We start from the raw sequence: 19,617 nt of genomic DNA, 5'->3' as shown, positions 1-19,617 counted from the left end.
GACTCATCTGAGCGGTGCAGGTGCTGATGAAGCACTCTACAAAATGGACTCCCACATTTAAATCGATAGCATTTATAGTGTTCGCAACCGACCTTCAAGTGCTTGTCTTCCGATAATATTTCCCAGCATATACAATACAGTGTGCAAGTGAAAAAGACCAGACCAAATCCTGATTTAGACCTGGTTTAGTTTTGGTTTGATCATGAAATGGACCCGTTTTAATGAGGGTGTAAAAGTAGGACTGGTCTAGAGACTTTGTTTAGTCCCGAGATGGGCACCAAAAAGTTACATTTTTGTCATATCGCCCTCTTTCTACCTTTGATGGTATTGGTGAAGATCTAGTTTATTTGTCTGGGACCTAGAATACACAGTTCTCCAAAACTTTACAAAAATGTGAGTCTGGACACGGATGAATCTCCCTGTTTTCAGATGTGTGTGATTGACAGGGGTTTTAGCCAATCAGAGAAGTGCATGGTCCATCTGTATCATAGGCTGTTTACAGTTGTCCCTCACTATATCGCGGTTCACCTTTCGCAACCTTGGTGTTTCACGGATTTTTTTAATGCAAGTTTGCATACTTTTTTTTTTACATGTGCATTGTGTTCTGCGTCCTGATTGGCTGAGGGACTGTAGACCATTGTCCATCAGTCTCCTCTGTGCCGTGTCTCCTGTACATAAATAAAAATGTACATAAATGTTGGATCGCAGTGTGACTCTGAAGTGCTGTATGTTTGCAAGTTTTCTCCCCGACAAAACCCAAAATGTCGATGAAACGTTCTGCACCGACAAAGGCGCCTACGAAGGTTTGAACTTTGAGAGAGTTTAAACAAGAGAAATGTGAGAAAATGTTAATGCCTGTGTGAGAAAACTGTATAAAGTGTGTGGTGAGGGGTTTTACAGCCAAAAACATATAGAATCATTGTTAAAAAAAAAAAAAAGCTGACTACTTCGAGGATTTCACCTATTACGGGTTATTTTTAGAACATAACCATCGTGATAAACGGACTACTGCCGCATTCCACAGTGGAGCACTTTCTGTATTACCACATGACATCACAATGTAGAACACAGTGTTTTCTGTTTTAAGTGAAGAATGCAACTCAACTAAATATGCAGGATTTGTGTGTTAAACATGTGTGAATGAAACAAAACACAACCCCAGGTCTGTTTGTGATGAGGAAACAACATAACCTAGATCAGAAAATGGCCTAATATGGGCCTTTTAATGTGGCTTTGTCTTCTGTCTTGTAGTACTTTTCAAGGAAGTGTTATGAGGTATCTTTTTCCGTCGGGTGCATTTTAGTTTTGACACGATCCATGTTGTCAAGTCTGAGAATAGTTATGGCGATGACGCATTCGAGCTCTGCGAAAATGGTGGGAATAAAATCCGCTAATACAGGTCTATTTAAAGAAGGTGTTAATTTGTGTAACGCCGTAGCAGCAGATGCGCTCGCTGTGACTGGCACACACTTCAACTCAACACTATTTCTGTGGAGACTCTGGACTTTTCTATGAGAGGTTCAAGGATGATGTCAAAGATGGCAGCCCTTGAAATCTGGATAAAATTACCTAACTTATAAAACTCAAAGCCCTGTTGAAATATTTATTTTCTGAACGGCGGGATGCACCAATACCGATACTGGTTTTGAATATCAGTGTTGACGTGTGGAAATTTGCTAGATCAGGTATTGGCCCCAGAATATCGGTTCTGGCGATGTCTGGGTTGGGCCTATAAACTGATTGATTGAAGACTATTTGCTGGTTGTAGTCGGAACATGAGCCAGAACATCCTTATCCTTATTTAGATAGCTGATAAGCTCTAATGTTTTTTTGTGTTTTTTAAATATGTAAGGCCGGTTTTGGTTATTTTTCCCGAAATATGTGACTTAAATTTACTACAAAACTCCCCAAGCCCTTTTTTTACCATGAACTTGTGAAAGAGCTGTGTAGTTATGTTTTGTGCGGCTATCTCTTTGTATTAAAGTATTAATATGTGTTTTTTTAGACACAAGATTGACCAAAACAAAATATTAGCTTGAGCTGGAAATGTAAGGCCAATAGGCGATACGCTAAAAAGTCCAAGTATCTGTCTACTTTTATTTATACAAAGTTGTTCTGTTACTTGACGGATAAATAACAGCTACAACACATTTTGTCAAACGTTATTTTTGTTTTAAGGAAAATAAAGTCTATTTTCATTCCACTAGTATCAATTGAGATGAGCTATCAGCAGATTTTTAAAGCCGTAGTATCGAAATCGATATTGGAACTAAAAAGCTGTATCGGTGCATCTCTAAACCTGATGATGTGTGTTGTGAGACTGGACAATAACTTACAATCACTGAAAAAGATGCACTTTTCTAAAAGCAAAAGGTTTCTCCTCAGTGAGATCCACCCACAGCTTCCCGTGCACTGTCTGATCTGTCAGTATATATTGATTTTAGCCTCAGCAAAACCTCATAGACATTACATTACGCCGGAAATGGCTGAGCCGACTGTTTCTGATTGGAACTAGCAGCTACGGTTGTGCAGAGACAATTGTTGTAGCTCTACCCTTTGCCCGTGGTCTAATGGTATTATCATGATACAGAAATGTCAAACTCGATTTAGGAATTCACTTGATACCAATTCCGTTACTACAAAGATAATAACATCTGTGTAATCCCTCAGTCGTCTAGATAGGTTCTAGAGATATGCTGATATTTGCACTTTTCAGCACATCTCTTATTGGCCTTAAACCTCCAGCAGGGGCCGATTATTTTATGTGGGTCGTTTGCTGCCTAAAGAATATGCTTACAACTTTATTTGAACGCTTTACTGTGAAAACTTAACGGTGCTAAACATGAGTACACAGTGCTCTTAACGGTTTATGATTTAAAAAAAGCACTGTGTGAGTTTGTAGTAAATTTAAAATACAACGGACCTACAGTCTTGTTCAAAATAATAGCAGTACAATGTGACTAACCAGAATAATTCAGGTTTTTAGTATATTTTTATTTCTACATGGCCAACAAGTTACCAGTAGGTGCAGTAGATTCTCAGAAAACAAACAAGTCCCAACATTGATGACATGCATGCCCTTAAGGCTGTGCCACACTCGAAAGGAGTGTGTTAAAAAAAATAGCAGTGTGGCATCCAATCAGTGAGGTCATCAGTTTTGTGAAAAAAACAGGTGTGAATCAGGTGGCCCCAATTTAAGGATGAAGCCAGCACTTCTTGAACATGCATTTGAGAAAAATGGGTCGTTCCAAGGCATTGTTCAGAAGAACAGCGTACTTTGATTAAAAAGATAATTGGAGAGGGGAAAACCTTTAAAGAAGTGCAAAAGATTATAGGCTGTTCAGGTAAAATGACCTCCAATGCCTTAAAATGGAGAGCAAAACCAGAGAGACATGGAAGAAAATGAAAGACAACCATCAAAATGGATCGAAGAATAATCAGAATGGCCAAGCCTCAGCCAATGATCAGCTCCAGGATGATCAAAGACAGTCTGGAGTTACCTGTAAGTGCTGTGACAGAAGACGTCTGTGTGAAGCTAATCTATTTTCAAGAATCCCCCGCAAAGTTCCTCTGTTAAAAAACACATCAACTGACCTAAAGAGAAATGGAGGAACATTTTGTTGACTGATGAGAGTAAAATTGTTCTTTTTGGGTCCAAGGGCCACAGACGGTGTGTGAGACGACCCCCAAACTCTGAATTCAAGCCACAGTACACAGTGAAGACAGTGAAGCCTGGTGGTGCAAGCATTATGATATGGGCAGGTTTCTCCTACTATGGTGTTGGGCCGATTTATCGCATACCAGGGATCATGGATCAGTTTGCATATGTCAGAATACTTGAAGAGGTCATGTTACCTTATGCTGACGAGGACATGCCCTTGTAATGGGTGTTTCAACAAGATGATGACCCCAAACACACGAGGAAACAAGCAAAGTCTTGGTTCCAAACCAACAAAATTAATGTTAGGGAGTGGCCAGCCCAATCCCCGGACCTTAATCCAATGAAGAATTTGTGGGGTGATGTGAAAAATGCTGTTTATGAAGCAAAACTATGAAATGTAAATGAATTGTGGAATGTTGTTAAAGAATCATGGAGTGGAATAACAGCTGAAAGGTGCCACAAGTTGGTTGACTCCATGCCACACAAATGTGAAGCAGTTATAAAAAACTCGTCATACAGCTAAATATTTGTGTAGTGATTCACAGGATTGCTAAAACCTACAAACAAAAATGTTTCTACAAAATAATTGAGTTTGTACAGTCAACAGCAGACACTGCTATTTTTTTGAACACACCCCTTTCGACTAGTTGCCCAGTGGCACAGCCTTAAGGGCATGCATGTCATCAATGGTGGGTCTTGTTTGTTTTCTGAGAATCTACTGCACCTACTGGTAACTTGTTTGCCATGTAGAAATAAACAATATATTAAAAACCTGGATTATTCTGGTTATTCACATTGTACTGCTATTATTTTGAACAAGACTGTACATATCTGCTCAGAAAGAGCTTATTAGCCAACGGTTTCTCTGGATTCTAAACCATCGGCATCTGCATTGGCCATGGAAAAACTCATAACCTGCTCAAATGAGTATCTAGTTTTAGTATCAATTAGTATCTGATTTTCGGTCTCCAACAATCTTTTGTTAGTTCATTTACAATCTGTCTCTTTGTGAGTCCTGTTTTTTTTTTTTTTTTTTTGTGCCAGAGGAAGGAAGAGGCTGTACTTCCCCCTGTCGATCTGTGCATCACCAAAGTCACTGTCACAGGTCAAATACGGGCTGACAAACAACAGCTTTTACTGTTTTGACTTTATGAATCATCTTAAAGGCACCTGATTTTTACGGTTTTAAAGACGTGAAAAACGGAACTAGTTTGCAGTGGTCCAAAGTTATTTCTCATTTTGCATTCAGAGCATCATAATTATTCACCTGGATGTATTTATAAGCACTTTTCCCAACTCTCAGAGACCAGAGCAGAGTTTTGCAGTCACGGCAAAACTCTGCTAACACGCACTTCCTGATGATCCATTGTAAAACGCTTTGTGATTAGATAGACAGCACTTAATGGACAATTTCAACCTCACAAGCTGCTTATGCAATATATCTGGACTGGATCAAATTTTGTTCAAAAATGATGGAAAAAAAAGGGCTTGTTACAGTGAAGTGATGCAATAAAGAGGCACTTAATTCCCCACTGTTTTTTACAAAGCTTGAACTCATCATCATTATCGCTATTAACTGTTCTGGGACTTGACGAATGGCATAAATATGTCTTTAAACGTGTGTGTAAATTACAAATTCCCCATTCTACGATCGATCACTGTCACTGCTGGAAGATGTTGTGGCGCTCTCCTGTCAGACACATACAGCCTGACGCATGTAAACTTTCACTTGAGAAGACGACTCTAAAAATACACAAGCCTTGCATTTTACACGGAACTACATCTTGGGTCAAGTATTTAAAGTAGCTTCTGTGGTTCTATATATTGAACATAAAGGCGTCAAACATAAGTGTTCATCCCGATGGAGTTGTAATCGGAATTTGTGTGTTTGTGATTAAAATTTAAAACTTGATGTAGTTTTTTATTCTAAGGAAAATTTGAAAGCTTTTTTTTTTTTTTAAACAATGCTAAATAATCAGAACTAGAAGACACAGTAATAATGATGAAACAGATATAGAGCAAGACCATTTGAAAACTACTAATCGATTGCTGGGTTTCAGATGACACAACTGGGCCTGACAAGATAATGACTATATAGAGCGATGGAACTGTATTTTTTTGGGGGTGGGGATCAATATTTATCGTCGGGACCAACCACCAAGTGTTGCATTCTTCTATTTATCTATGGCAGCTCAGGCTATAACCGTATTGTACATTTAACATTTAATTTGGAGATAAAGCTGCTTCAGGATGATTGTGTCAGTGGCGTAAATGAGTTATTTTCTACTTGTGTAACGTTTTGCCCTGAGTAGCCTGTCAGGAGATGGAAGTGAGCCCACAGCCGTCTGTCCTCCTAAAATCAGTCACTGAACACAACTCTAAATATGTTCAGACTTTTTACTGGAAATAAAACTTCTCTCTCTCTTTCTCTCTGTCTTTCTCTTTCTCTCTCTTTCTCTCTCTCTTTCTCTTCTTTCTCCTCTTCTGTGATGGACATGTGATTGTACTGCATGTGGTTTTGAACATTTCTTTTGAAATGCCAAGTTATTATTGTTACTAAAAGTGTCTCTCTGTCTTTCTTTCTCTCTGTGTTGTCTCTCTTCTGTTAGGTCAAATACGTAGGACAAATCTCCCTGTGGGGACATAAACCTCCTAAGACTCGAGCTCTTGCATGACATGTTTTATTAATTTGTCTTTGTTATTTTGGCTGACAGGGACCTGATGAGTGTAAAAACAAAGAATTATCTTTTTACATTATGTAGTTTCTGAGAAAAGTGATGTAAAACGAATGTCGTCATATGTGGACATTTTAATCATTTTGATAAAACATTTGAATAATGATTTGCAAAAAGTATTTATTAAGACCCTGAACACAGCAAAGCCGTGTTCAGGGTCCTGAATGTAAAAACAAAATGAGAAACAACAATTGTGCCTCTTGGAACAATGTGTCTCATGTGAAGAGCTGCTGACAGGAGCAGGAAGACATGTGCCTTTACAAAAAAAAAAAAAAATCTGAATATTCTAAACTCTTAAAAAATATTCTAAATTGAGCATTTTGCATTGTTGCTGTTCTTGTTGCTGTTTTTCTTCTTCTAAAAATCTGCATTGTAGCCTTGACAACCCAAAATGTGTTGTTCAAATATGAGGACACCAGGTCCTAGGAGGATAAAGCGTTTAACCTTAACTGCTCTTTCTCTCCTTTCTTTCTCCTCCCTCTTCCTGTTTCTGCCCCTCCATCAGTCTCTTTATCTCTCCTCTGTCTCTCCTCTCGCTTTCTGTGTGAGCAGAGGAAGGATGTGGTGTGTGGTTAGCGTCAGGGAGATGGACCGGTCAAAGTTACTACACAGCAATACAGTCATTTCCAACTCATTTTTGCTTCATCAAACTTCTCAAACTTTTTTTTTTTTTCTTTTAACGACTGAACCAGGAGGAAGCTGTAATTGTAGCTTTATAGTGATAATTGTACTGACAGAAGGTGTGGTTTCACGGAATGTCCCAATTTATAAACTTGTCTATCTCCGTGGAGACACAGGCGTTGGAACAAAATATTTGTGTATTTTCTGGTAAAAATAGGTTTAACGCCATAGTGTGGAATTTTTGAACCAAAGCAGTAGGGATGTCAAAGGTATCAAACATCAGATGCTAATCATTACTAAAACTAGTAGCAAAACTAGATACTCATTTGAGCAGGTACCGATACTAAAAAAGTCACATTCACAGGACAGAAATGAACCTTTCCTGAAGCTTTAGCATGATCGTGAGCTGTATCAGAACAAGTATAAGATTACAGAGTTAGCAGTTTTTACGCCAAATAAGACCCCATGGAGACACAGGGAGGGCATCTGACTCACAGGGACATTTCAGAACATGTTTGTACAGATCTAAACTGCAGCCTTAGCAGTTTTACACAGAATAAAACAGAGGATTTAGCAGTTTGTGGAAGAAATGATGGCGCTTTTAAAAACTGCCTTTGTGATTTTTGCTTGGCGTTGATTCAAATTGTAATTTCGATTGTTTTGCGATTAATCTTGCAGCCCCGGATAGAAACTTCTAGTCTTGTAACTGGCCCATATCGCAAATATTTATCTAATTCTGTTGAAATAAAAACAGGAAATGTGACTTTGTTGTTGTTGCGTGTGGGTTTAAAAGGGGTTTTACACAATGACTAAGACGGAACCCGGAGAGTGGATTTCCTCATTTCAAAGTTCCAGTCTTACAAATAGAGGGGACTGTTAGCTTTAGCGTTGGTTAGCTCATTCATAAAAGCTGCAGTTGGTCAGTTGTGTAACAAAGACGATTCTAGTTGCACTCTGCTCAGTTTAGTCAGAAAATGGTTGCGTGTCTAATAGGGCTTGTCAAAATCAGATACTAATCGATACTAAATCTAACATCAAAACTAGATACTCATTTGAGCAAGTATCGATACTTAAAAACAGAGGGATTACACAGATATAAGGCCAGATGGGAATATACATAAAAGTACTACCATTTAATGTGGAAAATCACATTCTGTTGTCTGAATAAAGGTTTTGTACATCGTAGTATTGGAATCGGTATCAAGTCTATCCCTTAGTATCGATACTATATAAATTTGTAAATAAGGTTTATATTTAAGCTTGCTCCACCCCCTCCTCTTTCTCTCCCCCTCTCTCCGTCCCTCCCTCCCCTCATGTGCTTGAAGATGAGTTTAATGAGAGTTTGTCACATGATTCCGCTTCACTGAGCGCACACTCCGGCCACACTTCAGAGACCCCACCTCCCTTCTACCTCTTTTTTTTCCTCCTCCTCCTCCCCCTCTTCCTCCTCCACCTCCTCTTCCTCTTCCCTAAACGTGTCATCTTCTAAAAATTGGCTTCATGCCCCAAAAATATGGAAACAATGGTGGACAATTTGTGTTTTTGATGAAAGACGTATACTCCATCAGGATGTCATCAAGCAGCATCATTTTAGCTTTTTGAAAAATCCTCATATTTACACATTTTCACAATCTAAACAACTAACGCAGCGTTTCTCAAACTGCGGCGCACGTACTACTGATGGTACGCGGGCTCCTTCAGGTGGGTCTCGGACAGCTCTTCAGTTTGCAGTTTTCTTGATTTCGAGGAAGTTTCTTTTTTTAGTTTTTGCCTCCTCCTTTACATCATTTCATTAGTTCTAAACATAAAGTTATCCAGTCCAACTTTAGACCTGGATTAGTCCTAGATCAGACCTGGAATTGTCCCGTTATAGACTTGTGTTAGATCTGGTGGTACTCGGAAAGCCAAATCTGTTGCTTGGTGTGAAAGTTTGAGAGAATAATAATAGCTGTATTAATTTATTTGCTAAATAATTGCTAGTTGCAGTTCTAGTAATGAAATAGAGATTTATTTGTTAACTTTGGTGCAACCCTTTGTTTTTTTTTTCAAATGTGCTCAATGATACAAATAAAGTTGGGTTGGGTTTGAACGTAGACTCAAACCAAGACTAACCAGGGCAAAACTTGCAAACTAGCTAATCGAATTGTTGGTGGAGAGAGCAAAAGAGGGTGAGCAGTAGCAGGTGGAGGATGGGGGTCCTCTCTCTCACTCTTTTCTCTCTTTCCTCTCTTCCTCTCTTGTCTTTCTCTCCAGGCTTCTCAGAGTCTTTTGTTTGTCCGTGACACTCTGCTTTGTGTGTACATCTCCTCTGTTTGACCACAGCAGATGGGGAACACACTACACCCCTCTACCCACCATCCCCCTCTCCTTTTTCTCCCCCTCCTCATTCCTACTATTTCTCCCCCCCATCCTGTTAATTTCCTGCTTGAATTTGTTTCTATCTTTCTACCTCTCACTCACTCTCTCGTCATCTTTTTCTTGTCTTCACTCTTTTGCCTCCCATATTCTCTCATCCCTCCATCTCTCACAACTTTCTTTTGTCTTTCTGCCCAATCTTTCTTTCAACCCCCAACTCTTCTCTAATTTTCCCCAATCCTTCATTTTCTACCCTCTCTCTCTCTTGCTATCTCTCTCCCTCCCTCACTATCTCGTTCTCCCTCCCCCCATCTCCCTCTCGCTCTTCCTTGCTATCTCCCTCTCTCTCTTCCTTGATATCTCACTCCCTCTCTCCCTCTTCCTTGCCATCTCTCCCTCTACCTCCCTTTCTTTCTCCTTGCTATCTCACTCCCTCTCTCCCTTCTCCCTCCTTCCCCCTCTCTATGTCCCTCTTTCCCTCTTCCTTACGCTCACTCCCTCTCTGTCTCACTCTATATCTCCCTCTCTCCCCCTTTCTTGCTCTGTGTCCCTCTCACTCCCTCTTCCTTGCACTCTCTCCCTCTCTCACACCCTCTCTTTCTTGCTCCCTCTACGTCTTTCCCTCCTCCTTGCTCTCTTTCCCTCCTCCTTGCTCTCTTTCCCTCCTCCTTGCTCTCTTTCCCTCCTCCTTGCTCTCTCTTCCTGTTCCTTGCTCTCTTTTCCTCTTCCTTTCACTCTTTCCCTCTTCCTTGCTGTCTCTCCATCTCCCTCTCCTTGCTGTCTCTCTCCCTCCCTCTGTCTCCCCCTCATCCTTTTCTCTTACCCCTCTGTGGAGGTACAGTACCCCTCATGTAGAGTCTTTGTGTTTGTGGAGGGCAGTTGGGTTAAATTTAGAGTGCTAATATTACCCCGGTGTCCGCTTCCTCATCAGTTTAACACGTTAGCGCTGCGTTCACGTGTGCTAACTGTCACATGTGCTAACGCTAACATAAGTGGTGGAACATGAGAGTAAACGGAGGAAAGCACTATACTTGCGTACACATTATAGGTGTCTGTGCTTGAGTAGATTTTAAAGTGGATACTTTTTACTTTTACTTCACTACATTTGAGAGCAATATCTGCACTTTCTATTCCACTACATTTTTGAACAGGACTGAAAAGTAAATTATTATTATTTTTTTTATTATTGTCTGAAACCTGCTGAAAAGCCTTGAGGTTTAATTTTAAAATTTTCATAATTTGAGAAAACAAAAACACACAAATAAAAGCAGTGTGAAAAAAGTGTGAAAAACTATTGATTCAGATGTTTCTGTTGAACAAAATCCAGCACAAATCTAATTAAAAAAAAATGTGATTTTTTTCAAGATCTCAAAATTGGCACGAAATGCTTTTACTTTTTACTCTTTAAGTACATTTTTAAAGTGATACTTAAATACTTTTACTTAGGTAGTTTTTGTTCATGTGATACTTTTACGTGAGTATTTTCTGCTCCTGTATCTGTATTTTTCTGTATTTAGTTACAAAATGTTGTACTTCTTCCACCACTGTGTAACATGCACTAACTTTAACAGTGTCATTCATGGAGGACGACAGAGTTGTGCACAGAACATGACAGAATTAATAACATTTGAATGGCCCAATGCAGCGTTTCTCAAACTGTGGTACATGTACTGCTGGTGGTACATGAGCTCCTTCAGGTGGTACTTGGACAGCTCTTCAGTTTGTGCGTTTGCCTATTGTAGAGTTAATTTTATTTCTTGTTTAAAACTACAACAGAAATGATGTAGTCCACTTTTAGACCTGGAATAGTCCTTTTATAGATCTGGTTTAGATCTGGTGGTAGAAAGAAAAATCTTTTCTTTGGTGATACTGTGTGAAAAGCTTGAGAGTCACAAGTCGGAAGAATTGTATTGTTGTATTATGGTTTGTATTAGTCGAAAAGCTGTTGTTTCTGGGGAGAAAGTAACTCAGTTGGTAGAATGTTTGTCCACTGATTTGAAGGTTGGTGCTTCAAGTCCCGCTCTCAAAATAAACATCCACTGACCCCCAGGTCCCACAGATGGTTGCTGTCGTTGTGTCCTTGGGCAAGATAGTTATACACATAATAATACTCTACAAGTGAACTATTAAGAGTGTACTGGGCCTGAGTCATATTTAGTATAATCATTCAGGACCCTAGTGGATGCTCTCACACCTATTAGCATACTGGCTAGCACTATGGTTTTCCTTGTTTTGATTTAGGTCTGAGGAGATAGTTCAAAGATGGATGTTTTTTCCCAACACAAACTGTCTCTTTACCTCCCCTCTCAAACCATATGGTACATTCTCTTATGGAGTGGCTGTTGTGTTTCTCCAATATAGCAGAAACTGTAAACAAACAGGTGTGTTAGCTTCAGTGTAGTTTGTCTTATCTGTCTGAAGGGAGGAGCTGTGTCTAGCAGTAACTTGACCAGAACTGAAGAAGCGGCTCGGATGGACGACTGCGGGACTACACAGACATCCATCCGTATAATTCCAGTGATTTTCATGTGTTGTATGTTTTCAAAAGTGAGTGAGTCGATGAGATTCTGTGAGACATGCCAGCCCTGCCCACTCCTCAAACAGTTCAGTGGGAGAAAACCACAGCTGCCTTGACCACGCTCCAGGCAATGATATGCAACAATAGAACACATGTTTACAGGAGTTTGGGGTCACTACAGTGCAAATTTGAGCATGTATTTGAAAATGAACTGACTGAACATCTCTATATGGAATTATCATATTTTTTGTGGGTCAATATTTATCATGAACTTTAGTTTTTTTTCTGTACTACGAAAAAGTGTGACTTCTTCGATGACTCATTATAGATACAAACTTACTTAAATAGTACTTGAATATGTAGTTATTCCATGTATTTATTTGTTTGTGTTTTTAACCGTATTTAAAGTCATTTTTTGGGGGTAATCCTGAATTAGGGTGATTGTGTCAGACCCGTACATTTCTTTCAATATTATCATTTATCGTCTATATTTACTTCAGCAGTATATTGTACTTCAACGTGTGTTATCGTGATGGCCCTATTTGGCTGAAAACAATTTTAGTTTCAATATTCAGTTCACAGTAATCACACAGTACATGCATCAGTGAAGGTTGCATTAAACAAATCTTACAGAAGAGGGCGCCACATGACCATAAAAAGTACCACTTGCACCACCACTCTTCGTCAGCAGAGGGCAGTTCTCTCCTGTCTTATGCTACATGCATTCACAGCACTTAACTTCAGCTCTTCTCATTTTTTAATCAGATTTTTTACTTAACTTTTAACTGAAAAGCTTTTGCTGACATTCTGATTTAAAGATGCACTATGCAACTTTTCTTCTTGTTCACACACACTCGCATTTTACGTATTTATCCAGCATTTATCCCATTACAGGTGTTTTAATTTGCCCAAAACGCCTTTAAAACACATACACAGATCTGACTTCTAACCTGGTCTTGTGGCGCCACCTGCTTGTCTTCATGGAGATAAAAACATTTAATGCTTTTGTGTGGAACATTCTATTCAAAGCAATGACATCTCCATGGAGACGAGCAGGTGGCGGACCCTCTAGCAGAAAAAATAACATACTAGGGCTGCAACCATAGTCATCTGAACTACACACACTCTAAAACACACGAAAAGACCTTTTATAACCACAACTTGAGCCAACACAGTGTCATAAATAAATCAAAACAGCTCAAATTCATATTATTCATAAATATTCTTTATTTAGAAGCCTTTAGTCACCACATTTCCGCATTTTATTTGATTGACAATGTATTTAAAAGTCTTAGAGTGCAAAAGGATCATACATACGTAACACATCTTTAGCTCATTGTTAATAAATACATGTGTTTTTTGCTGTTAGTGAATGATCTTTATATATAAAAGTGTAATGACTGATTTTTGCATGTGTAGTATATTTGCTGAATGTAAATTTTTGCATGTTTTGTATAATTACTTCTCCGTGTCTCCTCAGATGCTTCAGGACTGCACCAAAGCCCGCAGAGAGGTGGAGCTCCACTGGAGGGCGTCGCCGTGCTCAAACATCGTGAGAATCATCGACGTCTATGAGAATCTGTACCAGGGCCGAAAGTGTCTGCTCATAGTCATGGAGTGGTGCGTTTGTACTCAAGTGTCTGCTCTACATACTTTTAAATTACTTTGTTTAATACGTTTTAATAACAGGGAATTGATTTGGTGAAAATGAATCACAATTTAGTTTCATCAGTTTGATCAATTTAATTTTTAATACATTTTTATCAGTTATTTTAAGTGGCCCATGCTACGCTATTGTCTGATCTATGTTATAATGTTGTTCCCTCATCACAAACAGACCTGGAGTTGTGTTTTGTTTCATTCACACATGTTTAACACACACCCGCTGCATATTTAGCCTGAATTTTTCTCCCAAACAGAAAACGCTCTCTTCCACCTTGTGACGTCATGTGGTGATACAGGAAGTGCTCCACTGTGTTTTTAAACTTCATATACCTTCACTAGAATCAGTTGGATAATTTCAGTCCTAGATTTGTCCATTTCTACTGAACTAAAGGTAAAAGCGAACCGTTAACATGAAAACTACCACTTCATGACATCACAAGGTGGAACAGAGCATTTTGAGGTTTGGAGATGTTACAGACTAATAAAGTGTTACTCAAACATGTGTGAATGAAACAAAACACAACTCCAGGTGTGTTTTTGAGGAGGTAACAACATTATAACACTGCTTAAAGTTCACAAGAGTCAATTTTGTGTAATAATATTGGACCTCTAAGCACACAAACTACTTTAATGTGAAAATATATGGGAGACTTTTAATATAAACATCAGCTTCAACAAAAATTAGGGCAGTGGATTTCATCATATTTTAATCAGATTTAATCTAATTTTAACAGCAGTAAAAACACAAAAGCAGCTGACCTTAGATCATAGTCACATGAACTGACAATTATTATAGCTCAGAGTGACTCCATCCTTCTGTGTAGAATCCAGAAGACCCTGTACCCACACCCAGCCTGTGTTATGTTGTTAAAAACAGTTTAACCAAAGTAGACATTGAACTAGGCCTGTCATGATGCCTACTATATCAACTTATTGTTCTATACGGCATATGGCAGAAGTGACAGTCATTTTTGGGGGTCAATATTTATCGTCGGGACTTTTTCTTCGAACTAGAGGGGAAATTTTTTTTGTTGTTTGTCTCTTCTAAGATGATATTTAAGTTGCGGAAGGTTGAATTATGAAATTCTATGACTCATTATAGAGGGGAAAAAAGCGTTGCGTTCTTGTATTTTAATAATATTGTACATTTAAAATACTTTTTGGAGATAATTTTACTTTGTTTTGGTTTCAGTATTATCGTTCATTGTCTATATTTACTTATATCACACTTCAAAATGTGTTATAGTGACCTACATTGAACCCCTAACCTGCTGAGTGAAGACACGGGCATATATAGGTTAATACAGTGCCTGCTCTGTGAACAAGATGACACTCCAATCACACATCAAAGAACCACACACTTATATGAAAGACAGCTTTAACTGAAAACCCGCCCCATTTCTGTTAAATTTACTCAACCCACATTCGCTGAACCATATTTCTGACCATCCGAGCTTTGTTCTCTCACTGGTTATGAGGTTTTAATGTGTTACTGTCTCATTGACCCCAAATTGTCGAAAAGTGCTGCGCATGTGGATTATAGTAAACAGGAGATCTTTCACTGAAACTTGCAGAAAATTGCACCCATCAATTCTATCAGATCTGCATGTGCCTGCGGTTAAGCAGAGGAGGCTCAGCACAGGTAGCTCACATGACTAATTTCCTACATACACATACACATACATGGAGGTAAATGTGACTAAAGATAACCGTAAAGCCTGTGTGTTTCTGCAGAGTGTTTCGAGTTTCTGTTGAGTCTGAGTTTGAAGTTTTGAAGTATCTTTTCTTATCACAGAAGCTGATGAAACAAAACTGAACGAGCGTGGTTGTGATTTCAGCGTAAATGGTTTGAAGTGATGAAAGGAACAGCTGGACAAAAAGACATGATGCAACAAAGGTTGTCCTTTAGCCAAAACTATGTTAGAAAAAATTTGTAATAGAAGACAGGACTATTGATCCACAGCTAATTTTTACTGAGTCACATATATGACACATACGTACAAAGCCTGTTGTGATGCATTTCTGAAGAGTATATAGACCATAAACAATAATATTAGTTATGGTCTATATTCTAACACAGCAACCCTAAAGTAGAATTATCTCCAAACATTATTCTAAATGTGTAAAATGACACGAGCTGCAAGAGATGGCTGAATGAAACACTTTAGTAGAGAGTGTATTATTATTAATTCAACCCTCTACAGCTCAAATCTAATCATAGAACAGGAAAAAAAAAACAGCTAAACTTCCACAAAGAACAAGTCCCCTCGATAAATAAAGCAAGGGACAGTATTGAAATTTTGTGTCACAATTATCACGGCCAAAATAATTGTGATTTTATAAATATAAAATCACGATAATGATTAAAGTTGTTGTCAGTTTAAAAATGTTCTGAATATGATCAATACAGATTTTAATGTTATGATCAGTTTTCATATTTCAACAGCTGTTATAGTTTTCTACATGGTTATAAGTGAAAACAACAGTGATCTAAAAGAACATTATGGAGAAGTAGTTTTTTTCTGCACAGTCTGGTGATATAATTGGCGCCATGTGATTCTCGTGACCTACTGGCCTACTATTGACTTGCTAATGTTTTGAAAAGCACAAAAACTCATCGCTGTGAATAACTAGTGAGGAAAAACTTTGGACTGCTGCAAACTGTTTAAAATGACCTTGTTCTGTTTTTAAGAGCGTAAAAATCAAGCAAAGCGCCTTTAACCTTCAAAGAGCGTGCGTGTACTTGCTCGCCTCATCGTCACGTTACAGCTTAACCCATATCGGCTCATCGTCGGCTCACTCCAGTCCTTCAGTTGACTCAGTGTTTTCAGTTTGAGCCTGAGAACATTTTGAGTGGTTCTGATTCTGCACTTCTTTTCACCACAAGCTGCTCTTCTCTCTGCTGATTTCACTATGAATGGCTCTCCCTCACTGACACAGGACCTTTGGGTGTTGTGGTTTAGTGCTTTTGGGTGCTCTGGTCTGGCTCAGGTGTGGAGGGGTGTCCCGAAATTGGTCCTTGGTGAGATGAGGTGGAACGGTTTAACGGCGCTGCACAGTCATCCCGAACCAAAAAAACGAAACGAGCCCTGGCAGTTTGATAATTTGAGGTTAACGCTTCGATTTTCAAACCCTGTCAAACATGCGCAGCTCTTTATCTACATTGTCTTGCCCAGTTTGTACAGTTAAGATTTACATAACACTGCATATTCTGACTATTTACATTCAAATGCAGAAAGGAACAAGCGCTGCACAATCTCTCGCAATCAAATCGAAATCACAATCTGAATCGCAATCGACAAAACCACCTGTCTTATTCTGTACAGACGTGTTCTGTAATGTCCCTGTGTGTCAGATGCCCTCCCTGTGTCTCCATGAGGGCTTATTCTGCATAAAAAGCTGCTACACCTATAGATTAGCTCTGTACAATCATGTTTTGAAATGAACCTGTGTGTCAGATGCCCTCCCTGTTCAATTGTTTTGTCAGTTCTGGACGTGTTTTAATGTGAACTTTGAACAAAATCCTTTTATGAAACATATATTGGGCATCTTATCGCAGTCACAGTGTTTCTCAGAAAAATCACACTTGGATATTATTATTATTATTATTATTACTTATTTTTATATTATTATTATTTTTTATTTATTTATTTGTTTAATTATTTATCAAATTGTTCAGCCCATCGTTAACCTACACAAAAGAGGAACTCAGTGGCTACATGCGGCCCCTGGGCAGGTTGATGTACATTTTTACATCTGCCAGTTAAATGTTTAAAGGTCTTTTAAAATGAGAAAAAAAACACAAAACTAGTTCATTTTAAACTATTTGCTACGGTCCAGAGTTATTACTCGCTTACCTTATGCACCAACCTAATGATGAGTTTATAAGCGTTTTTCACCACTTTCCGAGACCAGAGTGGAGTTTTGCAGTCATAGTAATGATAACTAGCATGCTAACCGTACACTTCCTGATTCCTGAATCATAAAATGCTTTATAGTTAGATGCAAACTGTACACAGCAGAATTATTTTGACCTGTACTGGGGCAAGATTTCACTCGAATACATGGGAAATAATTGGGTACTGGCCCTTTGATTTTGTGGTCAGTACTTTCCTCCGGATCAGAACCAGTGAAACAAACTCGGCAAAATAAGGAAACACAAAAATGCACTTAACATGGTTTGAAATATGTTTTATATTTTAGTGAAAACCATTGAAACAGAGGATCCTGATGATCTGCTGTCACCAAACTGACCACTACTCGTCCTGGGAGGCTATTAAAAATATGAATACAAAACAGTTTCCATATATTTATAATACCATGTCACATATACACCCAGTCATTACATCACTCCAAAAATAAGCTTCATTTGTAAATATACTATTATGTAGAAACTGACAGAAACGGAAAACAACTGAAACTGAGAAGATCAAATACTGTGGTGGAAGAAGTGTTACATTTTGTTTCTTAAAGTACAGACACTGGAGCAAAAAAAAAAAAAAAATATTTGAGCAAAAGGAAAATAATCACATGAAAATATGTACTTAAGTAAAATTATTAAAGAACCCCTTTAAAAAATGTACTAAAATAATAAACAGTAGCTGTGTTTTGCGCACATTTTGAGGTGTTATAGCTTCAAATGTAGTGATTTTGATAAAGATTTGTGCTGAATTTTGTTCAACAGAAAAAACTGAATGTTTTTTTTTTTTTACTGTTTTTATTTGTTTTTTTGTTGTTGTTTTTTTGCTTAAATTATAAATGTGTTAAAAATAAACCTTCAGCCTTTTCAGCAGGTCTCAGACTATAATAAAACAAACTCAGAACTTTTCAGTTCTGTTCAAAATGTAGTGGAGTAGAAAGTACAGATCACATCATCTGTTGATCTGATGGTTGTGTGTGTGTGCTTGTGTTGCGTTGTGTTTTCTGTATTGTATTGCGGTTGTGTTGCATTAATCTCTCGGTTGTGTTACAGTATGGACGGAGGGGAGCTGTTCAGTCGGATCCAGGACAGAGGAGACCAGGCGTTCACAGAGAGAGGTAAACACACATCAGACTCTTCATGTTAAACCAAATAAAATGAATCCCTCACAGATTTTGTGGTTTTATGTTGTGATTCCAGAGGCGTCTGACATAATGAAAAGTATCGGCGAAGCCATTCAATATCTCCACGCAATCAACATCGCACACAGAGACGTCAAGGTAACGCACACAATATGAACCCTGAGTTTGAGACTATGTATGTTAACACTGAAAAAGTGTATTTGAATGATTTTGTGTCTGAATTTTAATCATTGAATCTTGAATGTAATTTTGAGTGCATATAAAATAAAAAAATAAAACATTTACCTGTAAAATTCACTGCCTGGCCCCAAAAAAAGTCGGCACCAAAATAAAACGGTCACACACTCTAATATTTGGTTGTTCCGCCTTTATCTTTCATTACGTCACACATTTGCTGTGGCATTGTTTCAATTTCGCTTCTGCAATGTCACAAGATTTATTTCCATCCATTGTTGCATTAATTTTTCACCCAGATGTTGCACTGATGATGGTCGAGTCTGACGCTGCACAAAGCTTCTCCAGCACATCCCAAAGATTCTCAATGGGGTTAAGGTCTGGACTCTGTGGTGGACAATCCATGTGTGAAAATGATGTCTCATGCTCGTGAACCTCTGTCACAATTTGAGCCCAATGAATCCTGGCATTGTCGTCTTGGAATATGCCTGTGCCATCAGGGAAGAAAAAATCCACTGATGGAATAACCTGGTCATTCAGTATATTCAGGTGTCAGCTGACCTCATTCTTTGAGCACAGACTGTTGCTGAACCTAGACCAGACCAACTGCAGTAATAGAGTACTTATTTGCTTAGTTAAATCCAGGTGGTGACTTTTTTTTTTGGCTGGACAGTGTATAATATATTTTCTTTTTTATAGCCACAGTATATACCTTTTTAGCCACAAGATAGGCTAAAATATAAACAAGTCGGTGTTTTATTTATTTTTTTCTTGCACTGAATAATCTAGAAAAACATGTGTCTTAACTGTGAGCACAAACCTGATTC

General features: G+C 38.4%; 1 protein-coding gene across 2 annotated transcripts in view; it reads left to right on the top strand.

The window, feature by feature from the left end:
* The window catches only part of mapkapk2a (MAPK activated protein kinase 2a), a 79,897-nt gene that overhangs the window by 12,116 nt on the left and 48,164 nt on the right, over positions 1-19,617 (top strand). For both annotated transcript variants that reach the window (XM_055222190.1, XM_033966531.2), the window contains exons 2-4: positions 13,371-13,510; positions 18,528-18,592; positions 18,675-18,754. In XM_055222190.1, coding sequence (XP_055078165.1) covers positions 13,371-13,510; positions 18,528-18,592; positions 18,675-18,754 — 285 coding nt within the window. The remainder of the gene's footprint in view (positions 1-13,370; positions 13,511-18,527; positions 18,593-18,674; positions 18,755-19,617) is intronic.

Source organism: Periophthalmus magnuspinnatus, chromosome 5 (assembly GCF_009829125.3).
Source record: "Periophthalmus magnuspinnatus isolate fPerMag1 chromosome 5, fPerMag1.2.pri, whole genome shotgun sequence".
Taxonomy (NCBI): Eukaryota; Metazoa; Chordata; class Actinopteri; order Gobiiformes; family Gobiidae; genus Periophthalmus; species Periophthalmus magnuspinnatus.
Note: the sequence above shows the minus strand (reverse complement) of the source record. Positions and strands in the feature narration are given on the sequence as shown.